The 14079-nt window shown below is 45.6% G+C and overlaps 1 protein-coding gene across 1 annotated transcript in view; it reads left to right on the top strand.

Annotated features, from left to right (window-relative positions):
• The first annotated feature begins 4005 nt into the window (after nt 1-4005).
• Nucleotides 4006-14079, top strand: part of LOC103747639 (UMP-CMP kinase 2, mitochondrial) — a 21141-nt gene continuing 11067 nt past the window's right edge. Inside the window, exons 1-3 of the mRNA XM_008850155.2 lie at nt 4006-5370; nt 6723-6837; nt 8868-9069. Of these exons, the coding sequence (XP_008848377.1) occupies nt 4693-5370; nt 6723-6837; nt 8868-9069 (995 nt within the window). The 5' untranslated portion in view covers nt 4006-4692. The remainder of the gene's footprint in view (nt 5371-6722; nt 6838-8867; nt 9070-14079) is intronic.

Raw genomic sequence — 14079 nt, forward strand, 5'->3', positions numbered from 1 at the left:
AGTGGAACATTTTGTCTATTTAACATTTACTTTCAATTTTTCTTTCTTTACCTTGAAGACTTCTACTTTCTCCTGCAGTCTCTTCAGTTTGTTTCAATAATGACAATACAGGTCAAGTCTCTTATCTCAACAGCTAGAGATTAGATGTGGTTCAGATACTGTTGGGTTTTTTCCTTTCGGATTTTGGGATGCTTGCATAGTATATAATGAAGAATCTTGGGGGCATGACCCAAATCTGATGAGGAAGTTCAAAGTTCATTTATCATTCTCTCTTTCTTTCTCTCTCGCTCCTTCCCTCCCTCCCCCGCTTCTCTCTCTCTCTTTTCTCTGATCAGTGCCCATGGCTGCCTGGCTAAGGTCGTCCCTACTCCAAGATGGCAATGGGTAAACATGTTATGCCCTCAGAAAGAAGGTCATACTACAACACATTGCAATCCAAGACCCTGAGTTTGATCCCCAGAAGCCATGTAAAAAAAGATGTGCATGGTATCACATGCTCGTAATTCTAGCACTAGGGATATGGAGACAGGTGAATCCCTAGGACTTGCTCTAGGCCAGTGAGAGAAACTGCCTCAAAAAGAAGGTGTATGGCAATGGAAGGTTTTCCTCTAGCCTCCCCCCACACACAGGTATACACATACAATAATAATAATGTATCATTTTTTAAATCACACAATAAAAAGGTAATGATTTGACCAGAAGAGGATGACTGTAGTTTAGTCTATTACCTGTGAGGCCCCTTGCAGATGATGGTAAAAGACACAGAGACAAAATAGAATTCATGTCTTCCTTGATCTTCAGCTATTTCACTTAGTTCACGTATTATGATTGTGTTGAAATGTAGATATTTATATTTTCTTGTGTTTCTATACCATTCTGATAGACATTTTCAGTTAGGAAAATAGGATGCTTTTTAAGACATTTCCCAATTGGTATGAACAATTGAAGCTTGTCAGTTATTTTATTTTTTGTATGCATGGATGGATATGGCATATGTGTGTATACATGTGCACATACACGTGTGTTCATGTGATGTGGAGGCCAAAGGTCTACTTTAAATCTCTTAGTTAGTTGCTTTTCAAGTTATTTTTGACACGAGGTTCCTTATGGGGTGATCTGGGGTTCACCAGTTTGGCTAGGCTGGCAAACCAGCAAGCTTTAGGGTGATCTGCCAGTCTCTGCCCCACCAGCACTGAATTATTGGCACATGCTGCTGCACCTGGCTTTTTACATGGATGCTTGAGATCTGAACTAACATCCTCATGCCTGCATGGCAAACTATTTACCAACTGAGCCACCTCTCCAGCTCCTATTTTCTGTTTTCTTAGAAATATTGTGGAATCCTGAATTGGGCTGTTCAGCGATCCCTCTCTTACCACAGTTGTGCATAGGTATGGCCTGTTGAAAGAGGGATTGTTGGTGGCTGAATCTTGAGTGCCAGATACTAGCTCCCTCTCAGGAGCTTGGTGATGCTAGTGAGGTAGTACATTTCTCTGGCCACCTACTTCCTCATCAGTAAACATCTGAGATTTTCGTGGAAGGGGGAAAACACTCCTGAAGGAGAACAATGCCTAACAATGGAAGAGCTCACTGAGTGAGCTGTTGTGCTGAATGGAAACTGAAACTTTATTTCCTGGACTGGGAAACTGAAAACAAATTCTGTTGTGTTTATGAAACCAACATCACCTGATGCAAGTCTTTGAAATCTTCAGGAGTGAAGATATCATAAACTCTGGCATAATTGAGAAATGTCCTTGGCCAAGTCACATGCATATGAAGTCAAACATTAGGTAGACCATGAGGGGAACAGCGCAGTCTTGGAGGAGCAAAACAGTTCATGTTTTGAATCCCAGCTCAGCTGGATTAACATAATTTGGGGTAGATTTTCTTTACCTGCCTGAGGTATTTTGTTAGTGTTTAGTGTTTAGGGTTAGGCAGGTGCTCTACCACTGAGCTCCATCCCCAACCCCTTTACCTGCCTGACTTTGAGATACATCTGAGAAGCATGAATAGTCGTGCCTAACTCATACCAGACAGGTTACAGTCAAGGAGCTTGATGCAGACTAAGCACCGAGTCTAATGATTGCCATAATGTATGCTAGCAATTCTCCCCCTTCCCTTGTGTGTGCTGGGCATGGTGCTGTAGTTTGTGCCTGCTGATCCATGATACAGCTCAGGAAACTTACCTCACCCAGGAAGTAAGATCTGAATTGGTGTTTAAACATGGCCAGCACTGCTTCTTATCATAATACTGGATCTCTGTTCCGGCCACTTCCTTCTCTTCCTTCTTCTTCATTCATTTATTCATACATACATACATTCATATATTCAGCCATGCTTTCATCTTTCCATCTTGTGTTCCTTTGATGCATATTTATTGAGAGCCCCCTATGAATGTATCATATAAAAATAACAAATATGAACAAAATTTAAATGTGTGATGGTTAATCTTGTCAATTTGACAGAAGTTGGAATAAGCAAGGAAACACCTCTGATTATGTGTATTTATGCGTTTCCAGGGAGTTTAACTAAGGAGGGAAGACCTACTGTGAATGTGAGTGGCATTATCCCATGGGCTGGAGGCTCAGACCGAACAGAAGGGGGAAGAGGAGCTGAGCACCAGAGTTCACTTCTTTCTGCCTCCTGACTCTGGACCCAGCCCCATCAAGTTCCCACCACCATACCTTCCCTATCAAATCCCCTCATAATGTGAACCTAAATAAATCATTTTTTCCTTAAGCTGTGTCAGGTCAGGTATTTGGCTTTTCCTTAGAATCCACCTCTGCCATTCATTCATTCATTCATTCATTCATCCATTCATTCATTCCTAGATGCCTCTTAAAGTTCATTCATGTAATAAATACCATTCCCTCTCTTCCTCTCTCTTTTCTTCCTTCCTTCCCTCCTTCCTTCCCTCCATTTCTTCTTTTTTGAGAGCCCCCTATGAATGTATCATATAAAAATAACAAATATGAACAAAATTTAAATGTGTGATGGTTAATCTTGTCAATTTGACAGAAGTTGGAATAAGCAAGGAAACACCTCTGATTATGTGTATTTATGCGTTTCCAGGGAGTTTAACTAAGGAGGGAAGACCTACTGTGAATGTGAGTGGCATTATCCCATGGGCTGGAGGCTCAGACCGAACAGAAGGGGGAAGAGGAGCTGAGCACCAGAGTTCACTTCTTTCTGCCTCCTGACTCTGGACCCAGCCCCATCAAGTTCCCACCACCATACCTTCCCTATCAAATCCCCTCATAATGTGAACCTAAATAAATCATTTTTTCCTTAAGCTGTGTCAGGTCAGGTATTTGGCTTTTCCTTAGAATCCACCTCTGCCATTCATTCATTCATTCATTCATTCATCCATTCATTCATTCCTAGATGCCTCTTAAAGTATCCTCTCAGCCCCTAGCTTCTCTTCTCTGCATACACACACAAGGGCAAGTGGCTACAGGCAAGTTCGTTCAATCCAAACCAGCTGTCACCATCACATTCTCCATCCTAGGAACCTGAAATTGGCCCTAAAAATATACAACTCTCTAGGGGATTCAGTTTGAAGGGTACTGCATTGTTTTCTCCTAAACTATGAAGTTGATGTGCACCTGTGAAAAGCCATCCAAAAGAACACAGGTGCTCATTCGGTAACTGCCTCCACAGAAACAAAGCTGTGGTCACACAAGCCCCTGATCTTACTGCTGAAGAGAGCAGCCATCTTGAACAGTCCAGAATGGGAAAGCCCTGAGCTTGAGCCAAACTCCAGACTCTATGATGTAGGCATCTTCTTCTAGCACCAGCTCTGCAGTCAGGCATCTTCTCCCTGGCTCCTGCTCTGCCTCCTTGTGTTGGACCCCAGCTGAGCGCATCACTGAGATATTCATCAATTCCATGAATCAGCAAGGGGGCTGTGTCTTAAGACTCCTAAAACACAACCACTACATGTACACACACACACGCACACACACACACTAAAAAATAAAAATTTCAAGAAACTACACATCGATGCAAGAAATTTTAATTGGCAGTTATTCAAAGTGCAATATCTGGCCCACCCATCGCCCTTTGCAAATGGAATTCCTACCTGAACTAGAAGCACAGGTGAGGGGTGCCTCCTTTGTAAAGCTGTGAAGGTACCCAACCTAGCCCAGAGCTGGCTAAGTGGGTGGTCTGTGGTGATTTGAGGCTAGGATGTGGCTAGACAGCGGCAAGATATAGGGGGTCAGGTGCCTGTGTACAGGGAGGGGGTAAGTGAAGCTCAGCATGTTTGTTGTGGGACGGTTCTGCGGGGGACACCTCTTTGTGCCTCAATCTCCAGCATATGCATCCCCCACCCCCAAACACCAGGCATCAATAGTCCAGGAGGAGTTCAACTCCTTCTACGGCAGCAGAACCAAGACAGCCAAGGCGGATGCCTCCGGCAGAGGCTGAGATCCCTAAGGCAGGCGTTGCCAAGGGACTGGGCGGGCCGGTGGCGCCAGGCAGGGGCTCAGGAGCCGAGATTTTCCTAACTGCACTCAGGCTGGTCTAAGCGCGGCTGTGGCGCGAGGAGAAGCCCAGGCCGAGAGGAGGGCGGCCAGACCCCAGGCCCCACCTGCAGCCGCCTTCACTTTCGTTTCCCGCGGATCCTCTGTCCAGTGAATCGCCAGCGGTTTCGTTTCCGAGGCGAGGCTTAGGGCGAGGCCCGAGACGCCCATGGCCTTGGCGGGCCTCCCGTCGCTGCTCCGGCAACTGTCGCGGCGGCTGTGCGCGCGGCGCCGGACCTGCACTCCGGCCATGGCTCCGCCGCGGTGCTTCGCCGTGGAGCTGCCCGACAGCACCCTGGCTCACTTCGCCCTGGGCGTGCAGGGCACCGGCCCCGGGGACACCGGGGACCTCCTGGACCCCCGCCTGGCCGCGCAGCTCGGGCCCCCGGGGCGCAGCTACTCGCTGTGCGTGCCGTTGACACCCGGTGGAGGCTGCGGGCCCCGGGTGCAGGCGGCCCGGATGCTCCAGCGCCTGCTGCTCCAGCTGTGCCGGGGCCCTTGGCAACAGTGGCGTCTTTTCCGCTACGGTCCAGGCGGACAGGCCGGTGCCGTCCAGCACGGCTTCCTGCTGCGCGACCCCGGCGACCACCCGGACACCCGGGGCTCCCTGCTGGAGCTTCTGGGCTCCTGCCCGGAGGCCGCGCGCCCGCACCTGGGCGAGTTTGAGCTGGACGCCCAAGGTTTGCTGAGACACCGCCTCTGGACGCTGCAGGGGGACAGGCAGGTGCAGGTGGACTGCGCATGCGTGTTGCCGGTCCCGGCGCCTCAGCTGCACCCGGTGCTGCCTGACCTACTCAACTCGGTGGTCTTTACTGACAGGGATGCTGCGAAAGCGGTGTTGGAGGAGGTAGGAATGCTTTCTTTCCAGGGCGGCATGCAGGTCTTGGTTCAGCGGGGCGCTGTGCTGCAGGTTGGCTGAGCGTGCCACCTGGTTTGCTTATTCTTGTTTGGCAAGCTGTGTGAAGGCTCTGTGTTAGACACAGGCCATGCATCCAGCGATCTGTGGGCAGGTTACTGTCACATAGACACATACTGTCACTGCGGAATGTATCCCAACACCCAGCAAAACAATGTTTGTTGAATGTATTCTCAGAGTCCTGGTTTGTGTAGAGAGATTGCTGGGAACGGGGGAAGGATAAGGCCAGCTAGGAAGGGTTTTGCTGGGCAGTGGTTACCAGCCTGGAATCTTGGGGTGCAGAGGATGCTACATGAGTTTGGGAGTGTAATGAAGTTAGACTTAACAGAGTCCTCCTGACAGGCTAGTGGACCTCAGCTCCTCAAGTGTTTTGTTTTGTTTTGTTTTGTTTATTTACCCTTCACCTGCAAATGTCCCATGGTCAAAGACACTGAATTTCTTGTAGATTCTCCAGGAAAAAAAGACTAGGGTTTTTTGATGTTTGCTTGTTTGTTTGTTTTTACCACAGGCAGTGCTGGGGCAGGCAGATCGAGCCCACTGCCCTATGGATCTTACCTATTTTACAAGCTGTGGGGCAGGGCTGCAGAGTGGCAGAGAGTACAAAGTCAGCCAGAGGGGTGAATCTGATTTCTGGCATTTATTAGTTAAGCACTTTCAGCAAACTCCTCCAACATGCTGCCTTGGTCTCCTTAACTCGGGTTGGATAACAGCAGCAGCCTTAGAGTTTCCATGGAGCTTGGCCAACCTAATACTTAGAATGCCCTTGGAAGCCTGGTTTACACTAAAGAAATAAATGAATAAGAGAGACAGGGCCTCAGTTGGAGTCCCAGGGGTATGGGATAGAGTGAACAGTAGAGAACTTTGAATTCCCAGTGGATGCTGCGGAGCCAGCTTTAGACACTTTTCTCAGTCCCGGAGGCCATCAGGAGCAGGCAAAGGACAGTGCCTTATTCTGGTTATAGCCTGCAGGAGAGCTCACTTCCTATACCCAAGACTCAGTTCCCAGTGGAGCCTATAGTTCCACTGTGGCTGTGTGACACTGTCCTGTGATCATGTGTTTACTTCCCCCTTGTTCTATAGGGTCAGCTGGACAGTAAAGGATGCAGGTTGTGTGAGTCAAACAGCCTTTTTGGAGCCTGTTCCACCTTCCAAATGTGAGGAAGTCTATGTGCCAGTCATCATGATCAATTTTGCATAGGCCCCATTAGCACTGGGCAGTGTTGTCCTTGGCAGAATAGATTCAGGCTCTTAGAAGACCCAATGCCTCTGTATGTTTTTCACAGTGCATAACCTTTATTCCGGAAGCCCAAAAGGTGCTTGACCTTGTCGACCAATGCCCCAAGCAGATCCAGAAAGGAAAGTTCAAGGTTATTGTCATTGAAGGACTGGATGCCACTGGTAAGTAAATATCACTTTATAGTCATAGGCAATGCCCTTAGCTGATAAGTTACAGAAGGAACAGTTATTGCAATACTAAACCTTATATACCTGTATGAGTCTGTCCTCCTCAAGTAAAGTGCCAAGCAGACTCTGGGCCACAAGGAGGAGTGAGTGGGACCTTCAGTGGGTGGGTCCTGCTCTGGTGGGAAGGGAAGGCAACAAATCTGATCTCCAAAGGAGACTCTATGCATAGAGCTGATACCCCTCTAAGCACAAACAGGAGCAGGTCAGGTGATGAAAACAAGGAAGGTAGTGTAGATGGAAGCAATGGCCTGTGCAGTTTTTTAATCAGCAGCAGATGCCCAGGAGCCACAGGCCATTTGGAGGCCCATCTTGGAGCAGAATGTGTAAGGAGGCAATATCAGCTTCCTGAGTTGTTCAGGAGGTGTCAGAATAGGAGACGTGTCAACAGTGAGACCAGAGCATCTCAGCATGGTGGGGATGCCAGAATCCTCAGGCCCCATGTCAGAGCTTCTCCTGTGTCATTTGGATGGGTGCAGATTGCTATCTTACTTTTGTGTGTATGTGTATATGTGTGTGATACTGATATCGAACCTAGGGCTTCACACACACTAAGCAAGTGCTTTACCACTGAGCCACATTCCCTTTCCTTGTGGGGGCCTTTTGTGTTACAACTAGGTGGCACAGAAGGATGGGTGGTGTTCACTGCCCTGGCTGCATCTGAGTGACCAGGTAGGAGGTGAGATGTCCTTAGACTTGAGACAGCCAGCTCTCACCACTGTGCAAAGACCCAGTCATGGTTGTTGTGAGGCAGCAGAGAGAATTTTAACAACAGCAGTCCTTTAGCTAGTGTTTTTTCTTGATAATTTACTTTGTACTTAGAGCTAACTCAGATTCTGTGGGATTAAAAAGAAGATTCATAGAGAGATAGTCTACGGTGGGGAAAGGAATGACACCATTTGACAAGGTTGCATCTGTGGCTAGGCCCATTCACAGTTTGGATGAATTTGTGAGCTTCTCCAGTCCTTGGTGATTCAGTGAAAACTGTCTTGCAGAATTAGGCATTAGGAACATGTCATGTGTTGACTGCGTGCTCACAGTGTATAATGTGAAATGGTCAGTACTGTTGGGATCTGTCTGGATAGCCCCAAAGAGTACATGAGAAGTTGATTATGAAGTCATGGTGTATTGAATGTTAAATATGAGAGAGAAAAGGACCTTAAGTGTAAACAGTTGGAGCTCAGAGAAGCTGAATCTGTCTAGAGTAGATTATACTTTATCACCATCATCCTGTGCTCCAGGCCATGACCTGGATGTCTGAGATAGGCCCAGGAAATGGCTCAGGGCAATGAAACATTCAAGGCTGTGCAAAGAGAAGTTGAGATGAGGCAAAACTGACTTACACCTTGAAGGGGAACTTGATCTCTAAAGTCACATATAGGCACTCCAAAGACCAAGCCAGTGTAGAAAGAGCAGAAATGGAGCTAGAGCAAGCTGGTACTTGGAGAGGAGTGTGGTGGAAGTGGACTGGGCTGGGCAAGGTAGACAATGAAGAGAAGTTGGGCAAAAGCAAGAACAGCTGGGGAAGTTGGACCTTGGAGAGGGGTTGAGTGGAAGTGGAAGAAGAATGGGAAGATGTCTGAAAGGAGATTCCTCAAGACCTATCAGGCACAGATGGGCAGCGAAGGGACTGTACAAGGGTTGGGGATGTGGTGAGGTGAGCAGAAGATGGCCAGGAATAGAAGCAGCACCTAAAATGGCTATGGTGGCTTAGCCACCAAACCAGAGCCTATCATTAATGCATACACAGAGGTCTGTGTTCTTTCCCCAAGCATTCTAATAGTGAAATAGAGGAACCCTATATTCCATGAGGTCTACAGCTTTTCATAAAGAGCTCTGTTATTTAATCATCTTCTTTGAATTATAGGATGAAGGATTTTCTTTACTCTTTCTCAGTTAATGTTAACCTTTGGAAGTGTCATGCGGGCTGCAGTTAAGACACGTTCTGTTTTGTGTGTGGCCTGCAGGTAAAACCACCGTGACCCAGTCACTGTCGAAGTCTCTCAAGGCTGTGCTCTTACAGTCACCACCCTCCTGTATCAGTCAGTGGAGGAAAACCTTTGATAACCAACCGACTATCATTCGAAGAGCATTTTACTCTTTGGGCAATTATCTAGTAGCTTCTAAAATAGCTGAGGAATCCACCAAGTCTCCTGTGATTGTAGACAGGTGGGTAGCAAGATTCCTTCCCCTTAACATAGAGCATCTCCCCCCCCGCCTTTCTCTGTGCATATATTTGCAAGTAACCAATTGTATTTATATGGTGAAACTGTATTATGATATAATATGTAACAGGAATGTCTGTAACATATTGATCGCCTGTATTAGTTCTGTTGAGAAATTATATAAATTATACAAATATCTAGAACCATAACTTGGGCAGATGGCAGTTAGGTGGTAACTCCAATTTACTAATAAGAAACATAGATCTTAGAAGGGTTGTATAACTTGCCAAGGTAACTGAGCATGCAGTATTTACTGTATGCATTAATGGAAGTATCCGCTTCAAGAATCTGTTCTTTTACTGGTTCGTTTGTAATTGACTGAGTCAATGAACATTTATTGGGCACCTAACGTATGCCAAAGACTGCTCTCAGTTCAGGAAATTTAGAAATTCCATGGCCCATGAGATAGACAGTGTCTCTTTTTTGAAGAGCAAACTGTCTGATGTAAGAGATAGTAAACAAGGGAACATCTGTTCTTATAATAATAAGGACAAATAAGAAGATAATATCAGAGAATTAAAAATGCCAGAGGAATATAAATCAAAAAATGAACTAAAATGGCTAAACTCTCACTAGATATGGCTTAAAGGGCCTATTAGAGAAATTGCCACTTACCAGAACTCAGGTCAGAAAGATCCAGGGTGGGAATTCCTGGGAGACTGACAGCATTGTGGAAAGAGGGATCACGGGCAAAAGCAAAGCTTGAGACAGGATCTTCTAGAAGGAGGCTGGTGTACTAGAAACTCTGAGGGAGGGGTGCTTTCTGGATGAATGAGAAGAGGCGTGGGGTCAGGACAGTGGGGCCCATGTGCTATGGGAGGAAGGCAATGCAGAACTCAGAAAGGTTTCAGACAATGAGGGGCATAAAATGACTAATAGTTTTAAAGTTCTGTATAAAAGATCTTACTTTAAAATGAAACATGAATAGGCAGGTGGTAAAGCGTGTAGCAACTCATGACTGAGGAACAGGACATTGCCACTGTCTTGAGTAAGGTTCTATCTGCTGCCCTTAGGTGGGTGAAGAACAGTTAGAACTCCCTAATCCTTGGGGTTGGGCTGATGTGGACAAATAGTTTCTCCTAGGGGGCTTGCTGGAGACAGATGCCGGCAGTTACTTGCTGAGAAAACTGAGATGCACAAAGAGAAGTGTTGCTCCCACTCACTAAAGAAGTTAATTTCACTTTAAAAATGTTATGCTTTGGGGGGGGGTGGCCTGCACATTCCACATTCCACATTCTCATAGCTCTCAAGAGTCGGCTCTCCCCTTCCATCTTGGGATCTGAGGATCATCAGGCCTGAATGCAAACACATCTACTAGCTGAGTCAGCCATTCTGCTTTTGTTTATTCTACTGAGAAGTTGAAAGCCCAAAAGCCCATCAAGAAGAGAAGTTGTAAGCCATGGCATATTTACATAATGGCATACACATAGCAGTCTAAACAAGTGCAGCACATTAGTGTGTACAAGGACGAATAATTTTGAATGCAAAAAGGAAATTGTATAGTGTTGTTCAATAGAACACACGGACAGCAGTAATACTGACAAGTATCGGGAGATGATGGGAGCTGTCCTCCAGCACCCAGAGAAAATGAGGGATTGAGAGCCCAGAAGAGCTTCGGTTAAAATGGCTTTCTTCTTCACATCACTCCGCTGTTCATTTTACTGATCTCTCTGCAATTTTCACTGTTTTTAGAAAGATAGGCTATTGCAAAGAAGCATGACATATTTAGAAAAGCATTAACTATAAAAGCGAATCTCAAGGAATTTCAGGGAGTGAACATGTATCAGTTATTTTTCTGGTGCTGTGATAAGGCACCATGACTTATAGATGGAAGAATTTATCGGCCTTACAGTTCCAGAGGGAGAAGAGTCCACTGTGGTGTGGAGAAGCATGGTGGCAGGAAGTGTTTGGAGCAGAGAACTGAGTACTCACATCTTCCAGCAGGTGCAGGAGGCAGAACAAGAAGAAAATGGGGCAAAGCTATGGAGTCTCACAGCCAGTCCAGAGTGACCTGTTTCCTCCAGTATGTCCACACCTCCTAAATGTCCCATGACCCTCCCCAAACAGCACTACCAACTAACCAAGTGTTCAAAACTTGGTCCTTAAGGGGGACACGTCTCATTCAAACCGTCACAGAACACATCTAAGGAAAGCACACCCTGATCTAGAAAGAAAGCTTTGCTCTCCCCCTACAAACACCAGCTAACTCTCTACCAAGCTGCTACCCATTCTTCTGCCCAGTGCTGGTCACTGTTCCACATGCCACTCACCACGTGTTAACTTCTGCCCATTCTTTGCTTGCCTGGAAATACACCTTAAGTGCTAGTTGCATCTGACTTTGTTTGTACCCCATTGAGTTTCTGGCAATCATGGGATTCATTCATCTGACTTACTATGAACTTCTTTTTACAAGCCTTTGGTGCAAATTCTGTGGTATAGATTCCATGGAGAAGAAATGCTGGGGTGAAGGGTTCAAATATAATCAGCTTTCATTGGTACTGCAAAAAGTTTCTGAAGTGGTTGAAACAACTTACTCCCTCCACTCTTTCCACAGGAGGAGGAGGACATGAGGAATCCCTGCTTAGACACTGGGACTACCAGCCTTTAATGGTTCTAGCCTTCACACTGGCTCTTGGTGAAAGGCTGGGTAGTTAGAGACTCCTTTGCCCTGGTAGCAGAATTTCTGCTCATTTCTTGAAATAGTGTCTTTCTCTGTGTACTCTTCTGTATATCTGAAATATTCCTTGAAGAGGTCACTGTGATGGTTAGTGGAGAAGGAAGCAGTTGGTGCTGGGAAGGGCAAGACCAAGACAGGAAAGTTTTGCCAGCAAGCTATTGCTGTGGTTCAAGTTACAATGACCAGTAACCTGGAGAGATAATTATTTCAAAGTTGTAGGAATCCTACATGAATAGGAAGAATAGGAACCTTACTCCTCTGTGGGACACCTTTGCTGGGTGATGTTTTTGCCCCATTGTTAAAGGACTCCACAACGCTATATTTGATATAGATTTTGATGTAATGGCTTGAATTTCAAGGGGAAGCAATAAAAATTTCCCAGCAGGCACTTTGTTTCTTGGCTATCCCAGATCCTGAAATGTCAGGAGGTTCTGTGTGGTTTCCTTGGCTTTCTGGATATCACGGGCCCTCCCCTGATTACTACCTAGATGTGTGATGTGTATACCCAGTGAGTCCACACATGTAGAATTGCACTGAAATTAGTAAATCACTTAAATATATGAAGCATTGCTGTGAAAGTTAGGTATAATGCATGAGTGGGTTCTCCTGGATTTGAGCAAACACGGTACCCCCGGTATCAGATCAAGATGCTAAATAGTAGAAAAAGTCTGTAATGGATGGCCAAGGGTGTGGCTATTTTACAGCAGGGGCTGCCAATAAGAGAAAGCAGGCCCCTGACTCTCCTTTGAGTTCTTCTTTGTACGTATGGATTACCAGCAATGCGTTCTGCAAAGGTATGGTAGCATTGGAGGAGATGGCTCAGTGGGCAGCAAACATGAGGACCTGAGTTCAAAGTCACAGCACCAGAAATCGGAGTGAATGGCCCCTGTCTATAACTGAGCACTGGGCGATGTGGGGGGTGGCGGAGACTGGAAGATTCTGGGAGCTCATTGGCCAGCCAGCCTCACGCAATTAATAAGCTCCATGTTCATGAGAAACCTTATCTCAAAAAAATGAGGTGAGGAGTAGTTGATGATATCTAAGGTCCGCACACGTGCACCTGCCCACATATAAGTAGACACAAACATTTACACACATGTATACACACACACACACACACACACACACACACACACAGAAGATATAGCTACCACCTTATTAAGCAAAAAGAAAAGAGCAGATGTGTATTATCTGGGTAGGTTTTTTCATGTCTGAAGATTTTGCTGAAATCCATTTTAAACAACACCCTTATGAAGCTGAAAAATGCAATGTGGGAAAAATGCAGTCCTCTGCAGCTGAGTCCCTGCTGGGGATGGTGACTTACCTATACCACTTTGTGTGTGTGTGCGTGTCTATGGATCAACGTTTTCATTTGAGCACGTATATGTACATGTATGTACCTGTGTGGAGAGGACACAGATCAACCTGTGTGTTGTTCCTTAGGAATGTTCTACCTTATGTTTTGAGATAGTCTCTCACTTTTGTCTGGGACACGTGATTTAGCTAGGCTGATTGGCCAGTGAACTCTAAGAATCTGTCCGTCTCCATCTCCACAGTACTGAGATTACAAATACATGCCTCCATGTCCTGGTTTTTACATAGTTTCTGGGGCAGTTTGCCAAGTGAGTCATCTTACCAGCTCCACTTCTTCTACTTAAATGTCTATTCTTGTTTATGATTGTTTACAATAAAGAAGACTTCATAAATTAAGCCATCAGTCTTTCATCCATATGAGTGCTCAAGCCAGTGAATATGGCCTGGGTGCCAGATGTAGTTTGGACGTTTAAAAAAAAAAAAAAAAAAGCAAAATGTGGGTTTTGGTAGATTTGCTGAAATTGGAGGATATAATACATCTATGAGAGATGAAAGGACAGGTTTGAGGGTCTTGAGCTGGGTAAGTGAGGCTTGAGAGGTATCCCTGCTTAATCCAAGGGAGCTGGAAGCAGTGGGGCCATAGCGCTCTCAGAGGACCCTTTCAGAAAGGCCCAGAGCAATGAAATGTAGCATGTTGCCTTTTTCAGTCACTGCCTGTACTGGATTATAATTTGAACTGATGTTCAGCAGGGATCAGTGAACACTGGCTGTTGTGTACAACATGGTGTGGTGCGGATGTCTGTTTTTGCAGCAACTGTGAAAGAGAAACAAATCTTGCATCATTTAGACTTCAGATGAGACATTGAAATCATATTGTCTTTTTTTTTTTTTTTTTTTTTTTTTTTTTTTTTTTTTTTTTAAAAAAAAAAAAAAAAGGAAAATGCTAAGAGATTAAAGTAGCCT

This window comes from Nannospalax galili, unplaced genomic scaffold (genome assembly GCF_000622305.1).
Source record: "Nannospalax galili isolate Female #2095 unplaced genomic scaffold, S.galili_v1.0 scaffold100, whole genome shotgun sequence".
Taxonomy (NCBI): Eukaryota; Metazoa; Chordata; class Mammalia; order Rodentia; family Spalacidae; genus Nannospalax; species Nannospalax galili.